Genomic DNA, 15,723 nt, shown 5'->3' with positions numbered 1-15,723 from the left:
TCATTTGTGGACCGGTGGGGGGGGGGAGGGGGTATCTAGGAGTTGGTTTTCCGTGCTGCCTTTAGGCGCTCAGTAAACGCAACTCTGCCCGAGTCGGGTGTCGAACCTCGAGCCCCCTTCTAGATAGCCGAGACAAGCCAAGTTCAAGCGCCTCTCGACCACGCTTCCCACATTTAACCATGTAAGTCAATTCTAACCACGGGGAATAACTCTAAGTTTATGGGTTCAGACTATTAAAGTTCATTGCGTCTACTAGAAATTACATTTTAAAATTTAAAATTTAGAATCAACTTTTTATGTTTACGACATAAGCAATGACAACAAGAATATTTGTGGTTACTGGTGAAAAAATTGAGAAAGAGAGCGAGAGGAAGAGACTACTACTAAATAGATGATATGCTAGTCCAGTGAAGAAAAGTTTAGGATAAATATTTATATTTATTAATAACGTTGATACTTAGACTAGCTATTAGTTATTGGTAAAATTATAACAAAAACTTATTTGGTTCTTTACAAGTAAACATGTTTTAAAGTCACATTTACCCTTTAACAATTAACAGGATTGTCACTTTCATACCTAATGTAAGAAGCAAATAAATTTTCCCAAAGCTGTACTTGGAGGCGCAGTGGCTGAGAGGTAAAGAGCTTGGCTTTCAAGCTGGGGGTCCCGGGATTGAATCCTGGTGACGACTGGTATTTCTACTTTCGGGATCTTTAGGGCACCTCTGAGTCCATCAAGCTCTAATGAGTACCTGACATTAACTGGGGAAAGTTAGGCGTTTTCCTGGCCACAGAATCATATGACCTTTACATCATCTGCCCCATAGATCACAAGCGCTGAAAGGGGACTCTACTTGTCAAGATTAAACAATTATTTTAAAAATGTTAGTTGTCAAGTTTAAAAAGACTGTCGTAAGCACGAGGTGTGATTTGCACATAAAGTAATTATGGTGGGTATTTTCGAATCAGCTTTGCATCAAATGCTGTAAATATTTAAGAGTGTATGCATACATGTTAGGTTAACACTGACAAAGATAAGTATGTCTAGGCAAAAAGGCATTCAATAATTGTATACTATCATTTATTTTGTTTACGTCAATCTTGTGGTCAACATTTGCATCATCTCGTAGTTCAACGCCCACTCCGACACAACACAAATATTCTCATCATTGACGGAACTTACGACAGCTGTTGGAAGTAAGGGAAGACAATCTTTGTGTACTAGCACGACAACACGAGCAGGATTTGCTGAACTTTGTGTGTAAATAGCTGACCTCATTGTAAACATTGACCAATCATCATCCTTCAAGAAACTTTCACTGCAGACGAGAAGAATTCTCCAACTGGCGTTCAGAGCATCAACTATCCCACTGGCTTTGTCCACAGACGCAATAAGGTCACGATCAATTAAAAATGTCTTTAACCTAAGTGAACTTTCAATAAATTTTCTCAAATCCGTGCACGGGAACAAATAATCTCTATCAGAATAGCCAATATACACACCTATAGGGTAGTCTTGTTTCGTATGTACTCTAAAAAGGCCTAGAATCTGCGAAAAATAGGAAATAATGAATTTCTTATTTTTAATCATTATAAAAGCTAGTGAAATTCCTATCATATAAAGACACAAGATTATCAAAGCCAGATATAAGAAAAAACTTCCCCAACAGTCTCTCCACAATGCATCAAGTTCAGAGTAAATTAAAGTATAAGTTCTGTCCCCTTTATTGTTAATGCATGTGAAGTTTCCATTCTGATCAAACGTCACTGAAGTCAACCTCATCCAGTGTAAAAACTGAAGATCGTTACAACCACAGGATAAAATATTCCCACTTAGTAAAAGTTGTAGGTGACCTGACTTAGTCACAATTTTGTCAAGCTGGTCAATGCTCGCCATGTCAATCGTATTGAGGGAGTTCTGACGTAGATCTAAGACTTCAAGTTCTGGTGTGTACTCCAAAGAAAACGGAATTTCCCGAAACTGATTTTGTGCTAAAGTCAACCACTTCAAGTGTTTGTTGTACATAAACGTGTCTGTAGATAAATAGTTGAGTAAATTAGAAGACAGATCAAGCTGCTGTAGGCGTGTCAGATTTTGAAACAATCTCCCGCTGTGAATTGACATAAACTCACGATCTAGTTGACAATTAGCAAGAGCCAAGTTTTCTAGAGCAGGGAATGTGTCCAGGTAAGACGTTTTTATCACACTGACATTATTTCCTGATACTATCAATGTTTTAACTGAAATGAATCCTTGAAGTGAACCGGTAAAATATTTAAACCCACTATCAGAGATATCCAGATACTCTACATTTTGTGCACCTTCAATGTAATAGTTACAAAGCATCCAGTCGGAAGCAACCAGGCGTCTCATATTTATATATTTGATACTTTCAGATATTGTTATAGTTTCAAGGGACCAACACGGTGCACCATGTAAACTTCTTGGAACATACATTTCTGCAAACACACTTATATCGTATTTCTTTTCAGTTAACTTTCTTTCCTGAAGAGCGCTGTCATTATTTTGTTTTAAGTAGGCTTGATTATCCAAAGAACTTTGAGGAAAACTTTTGTATCGAAAACATTGACGAAACACATCTGTAAACGTAAAGTTTTGTAATTTTGTTAACTTCAGCAATCGAGAACCAGTCGTAAAACTTCCAAATAATTGGTTGTGAGAAATTTCCAAATTTACTAAACATCTATTCCAAGTCTCAAGATTCTGAAATGCGTCCGCAGAAAAATAGTAAATGTAAAGTGCTCCTAAAGTCAATGTTTCCAAGCAAATATTTAAAAGATATTGGGTGTCATTATAAGTGACATACCCTTCAATTCGAGGATCAGTGCGTGTGTGAATAAAGCTCACAATGTCTAAACTGATCTCAGTCATGTTCCTGTCCTGAAACGGTTCCAAAAGAGAAAGCACAAATTGTGCGGTTATTTCTATCACATACATTTTCAGTACTTTTAATTTCTTTAAAGGTAAAAAAACATTGTGGCTAATTGTGTGTAAGTTTTTTAATAATTCCAAATGAAGTTCAATTAATCCAGCTACATTGCTAAATGAAGAATCGTTCATGATTTTAACATTGCCAGAAAGTGTTAGAAATGTCAAGTTTGATATTTTTCTAAACTCTTCGCCGAGAGACAATGTTTCTAAATCATATTCTGTTGATAATTTTCGAAGTGTTGGCAAATTCTCTAAAAAATTAAATGAATACATTCCTACTTTGTGGGGATCCTGTAAGATATTTAGTTCTTCTAAACTGGTAAGTGGCCCAAAGATTTTTTGAAACTCATTAGAGTTATCAAACTTTAAGTTATGATTATAAAGATTTAAAGTCTTTAGATTATGTAGCCCTTTAAAAGCGTGTATCTCTATCAATTCAATGTTATTGTCTGATAGATCTAAATATATTAAATTCGTTAGATATGAAAAAGTGGAATTGTTCAATCTGCTGATAAAGTTTGTATTCAATAGAATAGTTTGTGTTTCATTTGGAAACCACGAGGGTTGTATCTCCTTGATAGAGAGACCAGAACAGTTGACTGTGCCACAGATATAGCTACAGGGGGAAACTTTGGATTGCAAAAAAGTATTGTGCGTATAACAGAGGTCCTGATCTTGTAAATCTAAACGGTTTTTTGTTGATGTATGAATGTCTAATTTTTCTTGGCCTGAACCACCTTTTTGAATATCTACAGGAAAATAAAATAAAACAAGCGTTATTTTATAGGATTAATGAAATGAATAAAATCAAAATACGCTTGACAGTTTGTTGTTAATTGTACTAAAACAACATTTGTAATAGTTATATCTGAGAGTGGATAAAATAGATAAAATAAATATACTTAGAAAAAAAAATGTTTCTTGATACAAAATGGAACACTCACTCTGATTTTGAATTTCGGGATTTTTAGAGTGCCCCTGAGTCCACCCAACTCTTATGTTATGCTATGGGGAAAGTACAGACGGTCGGTCGTTGTACTGGTCACATGACACCTCGTAATAAATGGGTCATACAAACAGATGGCCTTTACAACATCTGCCTTGTAGATTGCAAGGTCTTTCTTTGGAATCTCCAAAAGGATGAACATGACATTTCTAAGCATGTTCTAGTTCCTCTATCTTATCAAACTTACACGTATTCACAACGTTTTAACGAAGTATAAAACTTAAAAAAAAAAAAATTCTAGTCCCTCAGACCATAGAACTACACCCATACAACAGTGGGATCAACATTATAAGATAAGATAAGATAAGGTAATTTCTATTGGTACAAAAATATGGAAATTCAGTTTAACTACAATTGACCACCTCAGAGTAATTACTATTACAAAAGAAAATGATTCTACCAAAAACAAAATAGTTTAAAGTAAATAATGGCTTCTTGGTGTAGTGGTATTTAACGCTGGACTGTCGTTTGGCCGTCTAGATGGTCCCGGGTTCAAAACCCATCCCGCTTTCATCCCCCTTCATCCTACGAGAGGTTTGAACTAGGAAGAAAATTATCTTCAACTCTGAATGAACATCCGAAACATGTCAAACATTTTACAAACTTAATATGGCACTATATACTTACTGGGGGCGCGGTGGCTGAGTGGTTATGCGATTGACTTCCGAACCTGGGGTCCTGGGTTCAAATGTCGGTAAAAACGGTGATTTTGAGTTTCGGTAGTTTAAGGCCGCCCCTGAGTCAACCCAACTCTAATGGGTACCTGACTTTAGCCTAGGAAAGTAAAGGTGGTCTGTCGTTGTGCTGGCCCCATGACACTCTGCTCGTTAACCATTGGTCAAAATAACAGATGACCTTAACATCATCTGCCCTTTAGATCGCAACGTCTTAAAAGGGCAAGTTTTTTTCTTTTTTTTTTTTTACTATATACTTACTATTGGTCCTTTTTATTTTGTGGAGATGTTTTAACAAATGATTATTAATCCATCCACGGTTGTTAAGTTTATTCACATTGTAATCAAGAACAAAATAAACTATCACCGTTACAAACATTAACGTTGAAAGCATCCACGACGTTGTTCTCCAATCCATGATGTCTGAAAAATAATATGGATATAAAATGTATGCACATATCTTAGCCAAATTTTATAATTAACTAAAGGTCTGTTACAGATTAATAGGTGTTGTAAGAAAAACAACAGAAAAATGTATTTGATTTCAAAAAAAAAAAAAAAAAAAAACACTCAATGTAAGGGAGATAACCTAGTTGGTAAACGCTGAATTTTTATAAGAGAGTTGTCTCAACTATTTATTTATTATTCCAATTCTAATTTTCTCTGTCCTGTTCAAACTTTTTAACTTAACCAATGGCCGTGGATGTGTATAAGGATTGGCCTTTTAAGTCACATGAAGAAGTTCAAGTTGCTACCAAGACTACCAAGACGTCTAATACCACAATTAAGACATATTTCTTGATGCTAAAAATTAACATAATATATATTTAGAGACGCCGTGGACACATAGACCAGTCCCTTCAAGGCCTGCATCCAACATTACAAAATAAGCCATCAGTTGGAACCTCCAGGGAAAGAGGAAGATGAACGGGTCCGGAAAAACATGGAGACTCTATGTGTAAGACTAAGAGAAGACTGCTTTATTGATCCTTACGGAAATTTGTTGTGATTACAAGGACTCGTTTCTCATATAAAGACAACACAACAGAAAAATACACATAAATACAACAGACAACATAAAGAGTTCTTTCAGCGACTACACACAGGTATCTTGGTGCATTTCATGTTCCCTGATCAATGAGTGGCGGTGATAGAGTCTGACCGAGTGAGGTACGAACGAGTTTTTGTACCGCTCCGTTCTTGTTTTGATTGACAGCAGTCGCCCACTTCGCGACGACCTGGCGTAGTTCTGATGGAGCGGGTTGCCGTTGTCTTCCAAAATTTTTTTGATTTTTCTTAGGCACGTTTGTTCAAAAAGTTCCTTTAAATGTGGTAATGTTGTGAGTGTAATTTTTGATGCTTTTTTAATGATGTTTTCTAGACGTTGCAACAGTTTAGCTGAGGCGTTGCCTTGCCAACAACTTATTCCGTATGTTAGCAGATTTTGTACTGTCGCGCCGTAAAATGTCTCAAGGATCTTCTTGTTTAATTTAAAACTGTTGAGTTTGTATAGAAAAAAGAGTCGCTGGGCTATTTTCTTTGTCAGAGTTTTAAGGTGGTCTTCCCATGAAAGCTTGTTGTTGATGATAACGCCTCGTAAACAGAGGCCAAGCAGATAGACGTAAGGATAGTGGGTTATACTCAGACACAGCTGGAAGAAGCTGGCTTGTGGCTTACGCAACAGACGGGACAACAGACGGAGATGAGAGGAATGAGGAAATATCTAATCTTCTATCAATCTTCTGATAGTTTCTGTTAATCCAGAGTAAACGAACAAAATAAAGTTAAAACAAGGTTACAAAAGACAGTTTGTGTGGAAACTGTTATGACATGATTAGGAATTAGTTATTTGTTTCGGGAATAGGGTAAAGTTTTACTTAGCGACAAGTGACGTGACAGATCTTTAAAAAACAAGAACGCTCTAAGCGACGCTAAAAAGAAGAAGACGCTTCTTGTAGAGCAGTAGAATAGATACGGATTTACGGACATAGCTGACATCGGACGATTCCCTTCTTGATTATTAAATATATTTATAGAACAACATCAGCGTCGACTACATATTTGATTGTTTAGGCCTTTCGCCGGTGTTACTGAAGTAGTTTGAGTTACGCATTACTTCCAGTCAGACGTAGATCTACACTAGATATATTTCCAAGAATCAACACCGCGCTGAAGTCTTAACAAAACACAAACTCGAAATCGGCCCCCGAAGTAAAATGTTTTACATAATTCGGATAATCCTTCAGAGTTGAAGATAGTTTACTTCCTAGTCCAAACCCTCCGCAGGACGACGGGGGATGGGAGCAGGCAGGGTTTGAACCTTCGACCGTCGATAAATCCGAACGACAGCCCAGCGCGCAAACCGCACGACCAGTGGTCCACCCAGGTAGGCTTCAATATTTTCAGAAAGAACATCCGAATGAAATTATATCAAAGACAAATGAGAGATAAGAATGGAGAAAGAAGGTTAACAGATCTTGTGTAGTGCCCCAACCGTCCCGCAGATCAAAGGATAAGTGAAAGTGAATGTAAAGTTAGATGTGAACCTGGCCGAACTAGTTTGTGGTCTATAGGGCAGATGATGTAAAGTCCATCTGTTTTTGTGGCCAACGATTAGCGAGGGTGTCATGTAGCCAGCTCAACGACCAACCGCCCTTACCTTTCCCCAACTAATGTCAGGTACCCATTAGAGCTGGGTAGAATCAGAAGTTGAAAATCCCATTTTTCACCAGGATTCGAACCCGGGACCCTCGGTTCGGAATAAATAATGTAACGTAATTGTTTTGAAAAGGCTCAATCTCATATTCTTTTTTTTTTTTTTTTTTTTTTTTTTTTTTTTTTTTTTCAAGAAATTACAATTCATTTAATATCTACTAATTTGTAGTCATTTTCAAAAAATTAAAAACAAAACATGAGTGGTCAACAAATTACAATTCATTTAATTTCTACTAATTTGTAGTCATTTTCAAAAATTAAAATAAAACAATAGTGGTCAAGAAATTACACTTCATTTAATATCTACTAATTTGTAGTCATTTTCAAAAAAATAAAAATAAAACATGAGTGGTCAAGAAATTACAATTCATTTAATATCCACTAGTTGACAACGCCTTCAATTGTAGTCAAACTGAATTTAAGTTATCTTATCTTGTAGACATTTTCCAAAAAAAATTAAACGAAACAAAGGGAAATCTGTAGTGTGATTGTATCCAATTAGTTTATGTTTCCTTTTAAGCACTTGGCATTGTCATTGTCACTTTATGGTTAAAGGGGACATAATGTATTGCTCTTGGTGGTAGTACGAAGAGGAAAAAGTGACTGATTTCATCCTAAGCCTCCATTCTGTCTCGTCAAATAGTATTTTAGACATATAATAATATTTAATTTTACACAACAGAACAATATCTTTTCTATAAAGTAATACAGAGAGAAAGGACTTCCTTGATAAGTGGCCTCAGTATTTTGCTTTAACAGTAACAATCTTCTACATAAATGAGTTTATTAACAAAGCTGCACAGCAACATTAACAATCTCTCCTGAAATTGACTTTGTAGCAATGCTATGTTCCCAGGTAGTAGCAAGTAATTAGGCAAGGCAAGCTAATATAGGTTTTATACAGCTGCCCTGTATGCCTTATGTATTTAAAAAGACTGATCAGGGAACAGGTTAATCCCTCTCACGACAATTTTTAAAGGTCTCCTTGAGATGTAAGAGGGCTACTCTAGCATCATCAAGGTGGCCCTTGGGTCTGTTAGAATCGTTCTGGGATAGTTAACCAAGCAAAGGTGCTGCTGTATCACAATTGTTCAGGGTTCTGTTAGGGTCATGTGTAAATTATTTCAGGATAGGGGTGTCGATTAAGGATTCTTTTTTCTCTCATTACGAGGGGTTTAAAAAAAAAAAAAAAAAAAAAAAAAATGATAAATAAATAAAAAATAGTTAATTTGTCTTAAACTATTACATTATTCATAAAAGATTCTTGACTTTCAATTGTCTGTCCCTGTCTATATTCTTTAGGATTATTGGTTTTGGTTATTTTTGTTTCTAGTCTCTTCGCAGGCTCCATTCAGTTGCGTCTTGTTTTCTTGTTCCTTTGTTTCCCAGTATGTCTAGAATGAGGCTGCCGCTGAGATATAGACATTGTCATAGAGTTCTTGTAACGTTTCCACGGGCTTGCCGTGTTCTGTGAGTGTTGTACAGACACACTTGATGTTGACTTGTGACATGCTCTCCGATCATGTGATCAAAGAGGACGTAACCGCGAGGGAGAAATAATTCTTCAAAAGTGTTGACTTCCCTTTAAAAGACAGTTTCTTTGTAGTTTTCCATAGATAAATAAAGTTCAATTTGATTCCTATCCCGCATCTCTTAGCCCAAACTCTCTTTAACCCAGGTACATACACACTCTCACACACTCGCATAACCACTTAAACTAACTGACATAATACAAATAGAGTAACTTTACAGATTGATTACAGTTTACAGTATTTAGATTTTTATCTCTGAGGTCTGACAATTTAGTCAAGGGCAATAAATTATACAATAATTACAATTTCTATCTAACCAGTATAATTATCAATTCTATGTTCAATTATTTTTCTAAATATTAACTCTAGATTATAAGGATTTAAAGATACATTGTTATTAACAACTTTAATTCTACTGTGCCACACAAGACTTCTGTATTCACTCACTATTATTAGATTAAATTTATGAATCATCTTACTTTTGATTTTAGGCAATTTATTTAAAACAATAGCTAGGTTAAGGTTAACATTGGTGTTACAGTTTGCCTCTAGTAGGACTTTCATAGTGCATCTAACATTATCAAATATTTTACATTTTAAAAACATATGGCTTTCATTGTTACCATTATCTGTGTGACATAAAACACATGTGTGTACATTTCTTTTCTTACTTCCTACAGGGGTCATCCCGAAGATTAGTCTGTATGTTATTTCTCTGGCTTTGGGTGTAATGTGTTTGCTGTGTAGATTTATAAAAGTGTCTCTGAAATCTATTACACCTAACTCTCTACTCCATTTGATCCTATTGAATAATCTTTCTTGTAACTGTTTCTTAAGTGTTGTATATGTGTCTTTTAATTGACTGTGTATTAGATGTTCATTGCTGGGGAGTATTCTTGATATGGATCTGTAAAATGGATGTGTGTTTGTACCAAAGTGGTGTGGGGTGTCATTTTTTATTGGAATTATTTTATTTAACCTTAAGCCGTAGTAGTATATTGTTAATGGAAAATTGTTTGGGTTCTTGGCTACTTGTCCTATGTATTTTAATCTTAGTGCTTGTATTTTGGTTCTGATGTCCTGTAAGTTTATCCCCCCATCCTCTTTGTTTTGTATAAGTGTTGTGTGTTTAATGTTCCTGATAGTGCTTTTAAATATAAAATTCCTAATGATTGTGTTTATGCTTGGTATAAAAGTTGGTGGAGGTTCTGTGATGTTTGCTAAATAAACTATCTTCGGGATGACCAGGTTGTTTACTAGTATTGCTCTACCAAATATAGTAGTTGCTGTATAATGAAATCTTTTAAGTGTGTTTTTGGTTTTGTTTAAAATATTTTCCCACTGCTGTGTGTGGTAATATGTTGGGTTGCTTGTCCACGTGATGCCGCATATTTTAATTGCCTTCTCTATTTTAAGGTTAAAGGGGATGTTTAAGGGGATTTCCCACCTGCCCAATCCCATAATACAAGATTTATTTATGTTGATTTTTGACCCGCTTGCCCTCCCAAATTGAATAAACTTATCTATGATTGCGGCTATGTCTTTTTCTGAGGAGGGAAAAAGGGTGGTGTCATCAGCGTATGCTTTAACTTTAACTACGGGCGTGGGGCCTGGGATTTTTATCCCCGTGATTCCACTATCTAGCCTGATGGTTTCTAAAAGGGGTTCTAGACAAAGGGTGTATAAAAAGGGAGAAAGGGGACACCCTTGTCTAACAGATCTTCTAATAGGGATACTGCCACTAAGGGTTTGGTTTATTATGAGTTTGCTTGTGGCATCAGTGTAAACTAGCTTTATGTATTTCTTCATTCTTCCATCTATCTTCGTCTTGTCTAGTATTTTGAAAAGGTAATCATGGTCTATTCTGTCAAAGGCTTTTTCCTGGTCAATAGAAAAGAGGGCTGCTTTCAAGTCTTTGTCTTTACAGAAATATATAATGTCTCTTAAAAAATGGTTAAGTTCGTCGATGTTTTTGTCTGGGTTGCTACAGTATTGGTCCTGTCCTATTAAGTGTGGTATGAGGGGTTTTAGTCTTAAAAAAATCATTTTCGTCAGGAGTTTGTAGTCGGTGTTTAGAAGTGAGATCGGTCGAAAGTCGCTAGGTGAGGTGTTGTTTTCTTGTTTTTTTGGTAGAAGTGTGATGTATGCTAAGTTGAAATCTCTAGGTAACTGTTCTGTCACTAACATGTCGCTGTATAGATTTAATAGTAGGGGTCCTATTTGGGGAAAAAAGGCTTTGTAAAATTCAAACGTCAGACCGTCTGGGCCAGGGGATTTGTTGTTTTGTGTTGTATCTAAAGCAGCCCTCAGTTCGTCTAGCGTAAAGGGAGCGTCTGTCTCTATCTGTTCTGTAATTGGTATTTCTTTGCAGTTCTGTAAAAATAATTTTTGTGCGTTGTCGTCCGTCTGTTCCTTGTCATACAAATTAGTAAAGTGTTTCGTAAATGTGTCTGTTATTTTGTCCAGGTCGTGTATAATTTCTCCTTTACTATCAACAATGTTGTCAATAGTTCTGTCAATTTGAATGTTTTGTTCTGCTGATAAAAAAAGTTTGTTAGGCCCTTCGGTTATTTTTTTACTTTTGCACCTCAATTCCGCTCCTTTGTATTGATAGTTAAATAGTTCTTCTAGTTGTGTTAGTATATGTGTTTTGGCTGCTTCGTCTTCTTCGTGTGTTAGTAAACTTTTAAGTCTTTCCTCTTCTTTTTTCCTTTTTGAGTTAACTAGTGTGGCCAGTATTTGGCTTTGCTGCTTAATGGAGCTTTTAATTAGCGTCCATATTTGTGTCACTTTGAAATGGGGTGTGTTTGAGTCATGTATTATATTTTTGAGGAGGTTTGCGATTGTTTTTAAATAGAGCGGGTCTTTTAGGAGGTCGTTGTTAAATTTCCAGATCGGTGTTTTTTGTTTTTTGTTTTTTAGTTTTGGGTTCAGCAGTTCCACTAAGACTCCTTTGTGGTCTGTATATTGTAACGTCTCTATGAGATGTGTTACACTTTTTGTTTCGCACGCCCTTGGCACATACACTCTATCTATCCGTGTTTCTATTTGGTGTGCCTTGTCCCTGAACGTGGTGACCCGGCCCGTGACCTCTACTTCTCTATAGGCATCTACTAACCGGAAAGCCTTGATGACTCCCCCCAAATAGTCATGCGTTTTAATTGTTACACGAGGAGCAGGACCCTCTGTGTTTGTGTTTTGCTTGTCTAATTGGGAATCAATGTAATTTAAATCACCCCCTACTATCAAATTTTCTCCTGCGTACTGAGTGTGTAGAATGTCACTTAGCATTCCAAAAAACTCGTGTTTCTCTTTTTTTTGAGCGGGTGCATAAATGTTGACTAACGTGTATGTGTGTTTTTGTGAGCTTGTCCTAATTATTACTATCCTCCCGCTATTGTCCTGATATGAGTGTGTGATTGAAAACCTATTGGATGTTTGTAAAATGGCTGTCCCTCGTGGCTTTCTACCTAAACTAAAATAACCCTCCCGGAGGCCCATAAGAGAGACTGCTTTTTTGGCCTTGTACTCTAACTGTGTGTTGGTCTCTTGCAGAAAGATAAAGTCTGGCTTGTATTTCCTTGTGAGGTGTGCTATGTATGTGTGTTTATTGTTAAGCCCTCTGATGTTGAGTGTCAAAATTTTGATGTCTGCCATGAGTGTGTGAGATTGGTTTGCGTGTTTGTTATTCTATTGTATGTGTATGCGTTTTATCTTTAAGAGTTGCTATGTTGTTTATGTGTTTGAATGTGTGTTAGGGTCCTCGCCCTCATCTATGACTAGCACTGACGGGGAGTCTGGAAAGTTCAGCTCGAGCTTGAACTGTTCTTCCTCTCTTTTCTCCTCCTCTACCCGGGGATCCTCGTTTAGATCCTCTGATGAGGAAGAGAGAGAGAGGGCCCTCTTTCTTGTTATTTTGGTTGGGGTGGTGGGTGCTGAACTTGCCCCTCCGGATGTTTTAATTTTTTTACTTTGCTTAGATTTGTTTTCAGGGCTGTTAGGTGGGGGGAGACCACTTGGAGTAGCTCCCATAGCTTCTATTTGTTTTTTTCCCCCTCCTTTGCTGCTTTCAACCATTGTGAAGCCATCTTTTTTTAGCTGTTGATCAATCTCGGATTGCTTTTTCTCTCCCTCCCCTTTAAGGGCCATGGCATAGGAGATTTTCCCTCCTACCTCCTTTGCACCTTCTGTGGGGTTTTGGTCCCGTCTGGGGTTCGCCCTATTTGGACACTGGTTTGACCAGTGCTGGTCCTGTCCGCAATGCCAGCACTGTTGTCTACGTCCCGGGATGGTCACGAGGACCTTGTAGGTCCTCGGATCGTCCTCATATCGTAACTGAATATAATGGGGGAGTTCAGTCTGTTTGCGGAGTTTGATCCAAGCCGCCCACTTATCTGAGTTGCCTAGCTTGATTGGCTCTATCTTGGAGCCTTCTTCTGCAAAGGCTCCAAAGATTTCTCCTATCTTTGATTTGTTTATGGTTGGTGCTACCCAGTGAAGGGTAACCCTGATTTTTTCGTCTTCTAAGGTACAGACATCTACCTTGAAGTCCTTATCATTCCCGAATGATTTCCCTAGTATACGGGTTCTCACTCGGGCGGATGTTGGGACCAGGAACCAGACAAAGGGGTTCTCGAAGCGATAGAGAGAACTCACTTCGTCCGGTGTTAGTTTCAGGCACTCTATTAGGCTCGCCATAGTGGCCTTAACAGCCCCTTGGCCTGACAGCTTTAGAAGCAAGGTACCTGGGGAGTGGACAAGTCCACCATCCAGGTCCTTTTTTTCAATAAAAAATGTCTTAACTGACATTTTTACAAGGGTTTATCACAAGTACAGAGACAGAAAAGAGACGATAACTACACTACAAACTACACAATACTTTACTACACAACCCTCGCGCCGTCCACTCTAAACAGTAACACACAAAAATCCACAGAATCACAAAATAAACCACAGAAACACAAATAATCCACAGAATTAATCCTCAAGTGTTAGCTACTTAATCAATCTCATATTCGAATCCTCAAAAAAAATAAATAATTTTCCGCTATTTGAAAAAAAAATGTTTACGAAAATGAAGTTTATAAGATTACTATTCTTTCTAAATTAGGTCTAACATATAATGCATACTAATTAGCTTTTTCTCTTTAAAAAACTGCTTGCATAATTGATTTTAAAAATTAGAATTTTCGCTTTCAGGAAAAAAAAGAGTAGCCATTGCATCAGAACTTTGAATGATCTAAAATATTGTGAAGTCGGATTTCCAATATCTTTTCTAGTTTACGAGATCTAAACGGGACTGACGGACAGACGGACAGACGGACAGACATTTCGCACAAAACTAATAGCGTCTTTTCCCCTTTCGGGGCCGCTAAAAAAATTGTTTTATTGATAAACTAGAAAATTATATATGTATTGATTTCAGACTGAATTTAACCCTAACTATCTGGTTGCAGTTGTTTTAATCTATTCCACATTTGTGAATATATCAAGTCACATAACATACTACTTGTTTACCTACAGCTTTGTTAGTATGAAACATTTTGGGATGTTCTATATTATTGATCATTGGTGTATGTATCAAGACACTCACCTAGCTACTTGTTTCCCTGGTAACCATGGCCTGGCAGCGCTCTTCTCTCCCCCTCCCAAATTATCTCCCTATTGCAACACGCGTTGGACGTAACCATGTTCTTATTTGTAAGTAACGTCTGCATTTTATAAGATAAAAAGATAATGGGGCAGTAATTACTTAAAATCTGTCCCCAATTAGCAAAACAAAACTTACATATAATGCGAATGAATTTAACGAACGAAGCGACAGATATGATCTTATGTAGTGTCTGATAAACATTTTGGCACCTCTTTCACTCCGGTACACAGGGCGGCTGCCCCACCAGCCCTATTCTCGGTACGCCTTTGAAGTGCCAAAGATTTATGACTTCTGTATATTCGCATTTTTTTTTTAGCTAGAAAAAGGCGCCATTTTTGTTTTCATGGTTTACATCCCTTTTCTCTTCACTGCATGCATTGATAAGTTTATTTTCTATTTCATTGAAAGAAAAAAAAACTAAAACAGATTTTTAGTACTACCAAAGTAAACGTTATGTTTTTTTTTCTTGTTTGAAATGAGACTTAATCACATCTTAATACATGTTAAAAAAAAAAACAAGGAAAAAAAAAGCATATATGCAAATAAGAATAACCAATTAACTTCCATTAAAAGTTGTCGTCATTGTCGTGAACTTGTGAAAATCTAATATCCATATGAAACATCAATGTTGCCAACTATATAACACAAAATTGAGCCACAAATGGAAGAAATGAGAAACTGCAGTGCTAAAATGCCAGAGAATAAAAAATCATGTACCTTTTAAATAATATAGATGATGAACACTTCCTTAATTCTCTGCGCCGGAAACACCAAAAAGGATATATCTTTTGATAGTTATCTAATCTTTTCTAGAGCATGTGACATTAGAAAAAGAAAAGTTTAAAAAAAGCAACACGATCTACTACAGTTGGACTGCACGGCTATGCCTTCACAGATTAGCAAGAAAAATGATTTAGACCTTATGTCTCTCGGTCTCTTGAGTCTGATCAATTGAACTCTTGCAGTTAATACCCTACTACAATTTAGTTCTAGGAAATCAAATGTATCAAAAATAAACCGGTTGATGTTGACATCCTTGTCACACTTCAGGAGGCAATGACAAAAGCACGAAACGCGTTCATTTAGAAGCGATGAATGCTTTGTGCTTTTGATATAAAAGGATAAACTCAAGCAAGTATTAAAAAAAAACATAATGTACAGGATTCTAGACGGTCAATAACAAAAACCTA

The 15,723-nt window shown here is 36.7% G+C and overlaps 1 protein-coding gene across 1 annotated transcript; it reads right to left on the bottom strand.

Moving 5' to 3' along the window:
• Positions 1-15,461, bottom strand: LOC106071601 (toll-like receptor 4). Its single transcript, XM_056011117.1, has 3 exons — positions 15,251-15,461; positions 4,895-5,056; positions 1-3,702 (listed from the first exon to the last, which is right to left on the bottom strand). Exons 2-3 carry the CDS (start codon positions 5,049-5,051, stop codon positions 1,091-1,093), a joined length of 2,769 nt encoding a protein of 922 aa, XP_055867092.1. The 5' UTR covers positions 5,052-5,056; positions 15,251-15,461; the 3' UTR covers positions 1-1,090.
• Positions 15,462-15,723: the final 262 nt, after the last annotated feature.

The sequence above is a fragment of the Biomphalaria glabrata genome, chromosome 14 (genome assembly GCF_947242115.1).
Source record: "Biomphalaria glabrata chromosome 14, xgBioGlab47.1, whole genome shotgun sequence".
NCBI classification, from domain to species: Eukaryota; Metazoa; Mollusca; class Gastropoda; family Planorbidae; genus Biomphalaria; species Biomphalaria glabrata.
The sequence above is the reverse complement of the archived record's forward strand: the minus strand, read 5'-3'. Positions and strand labels throughout refer to the sequence as shown.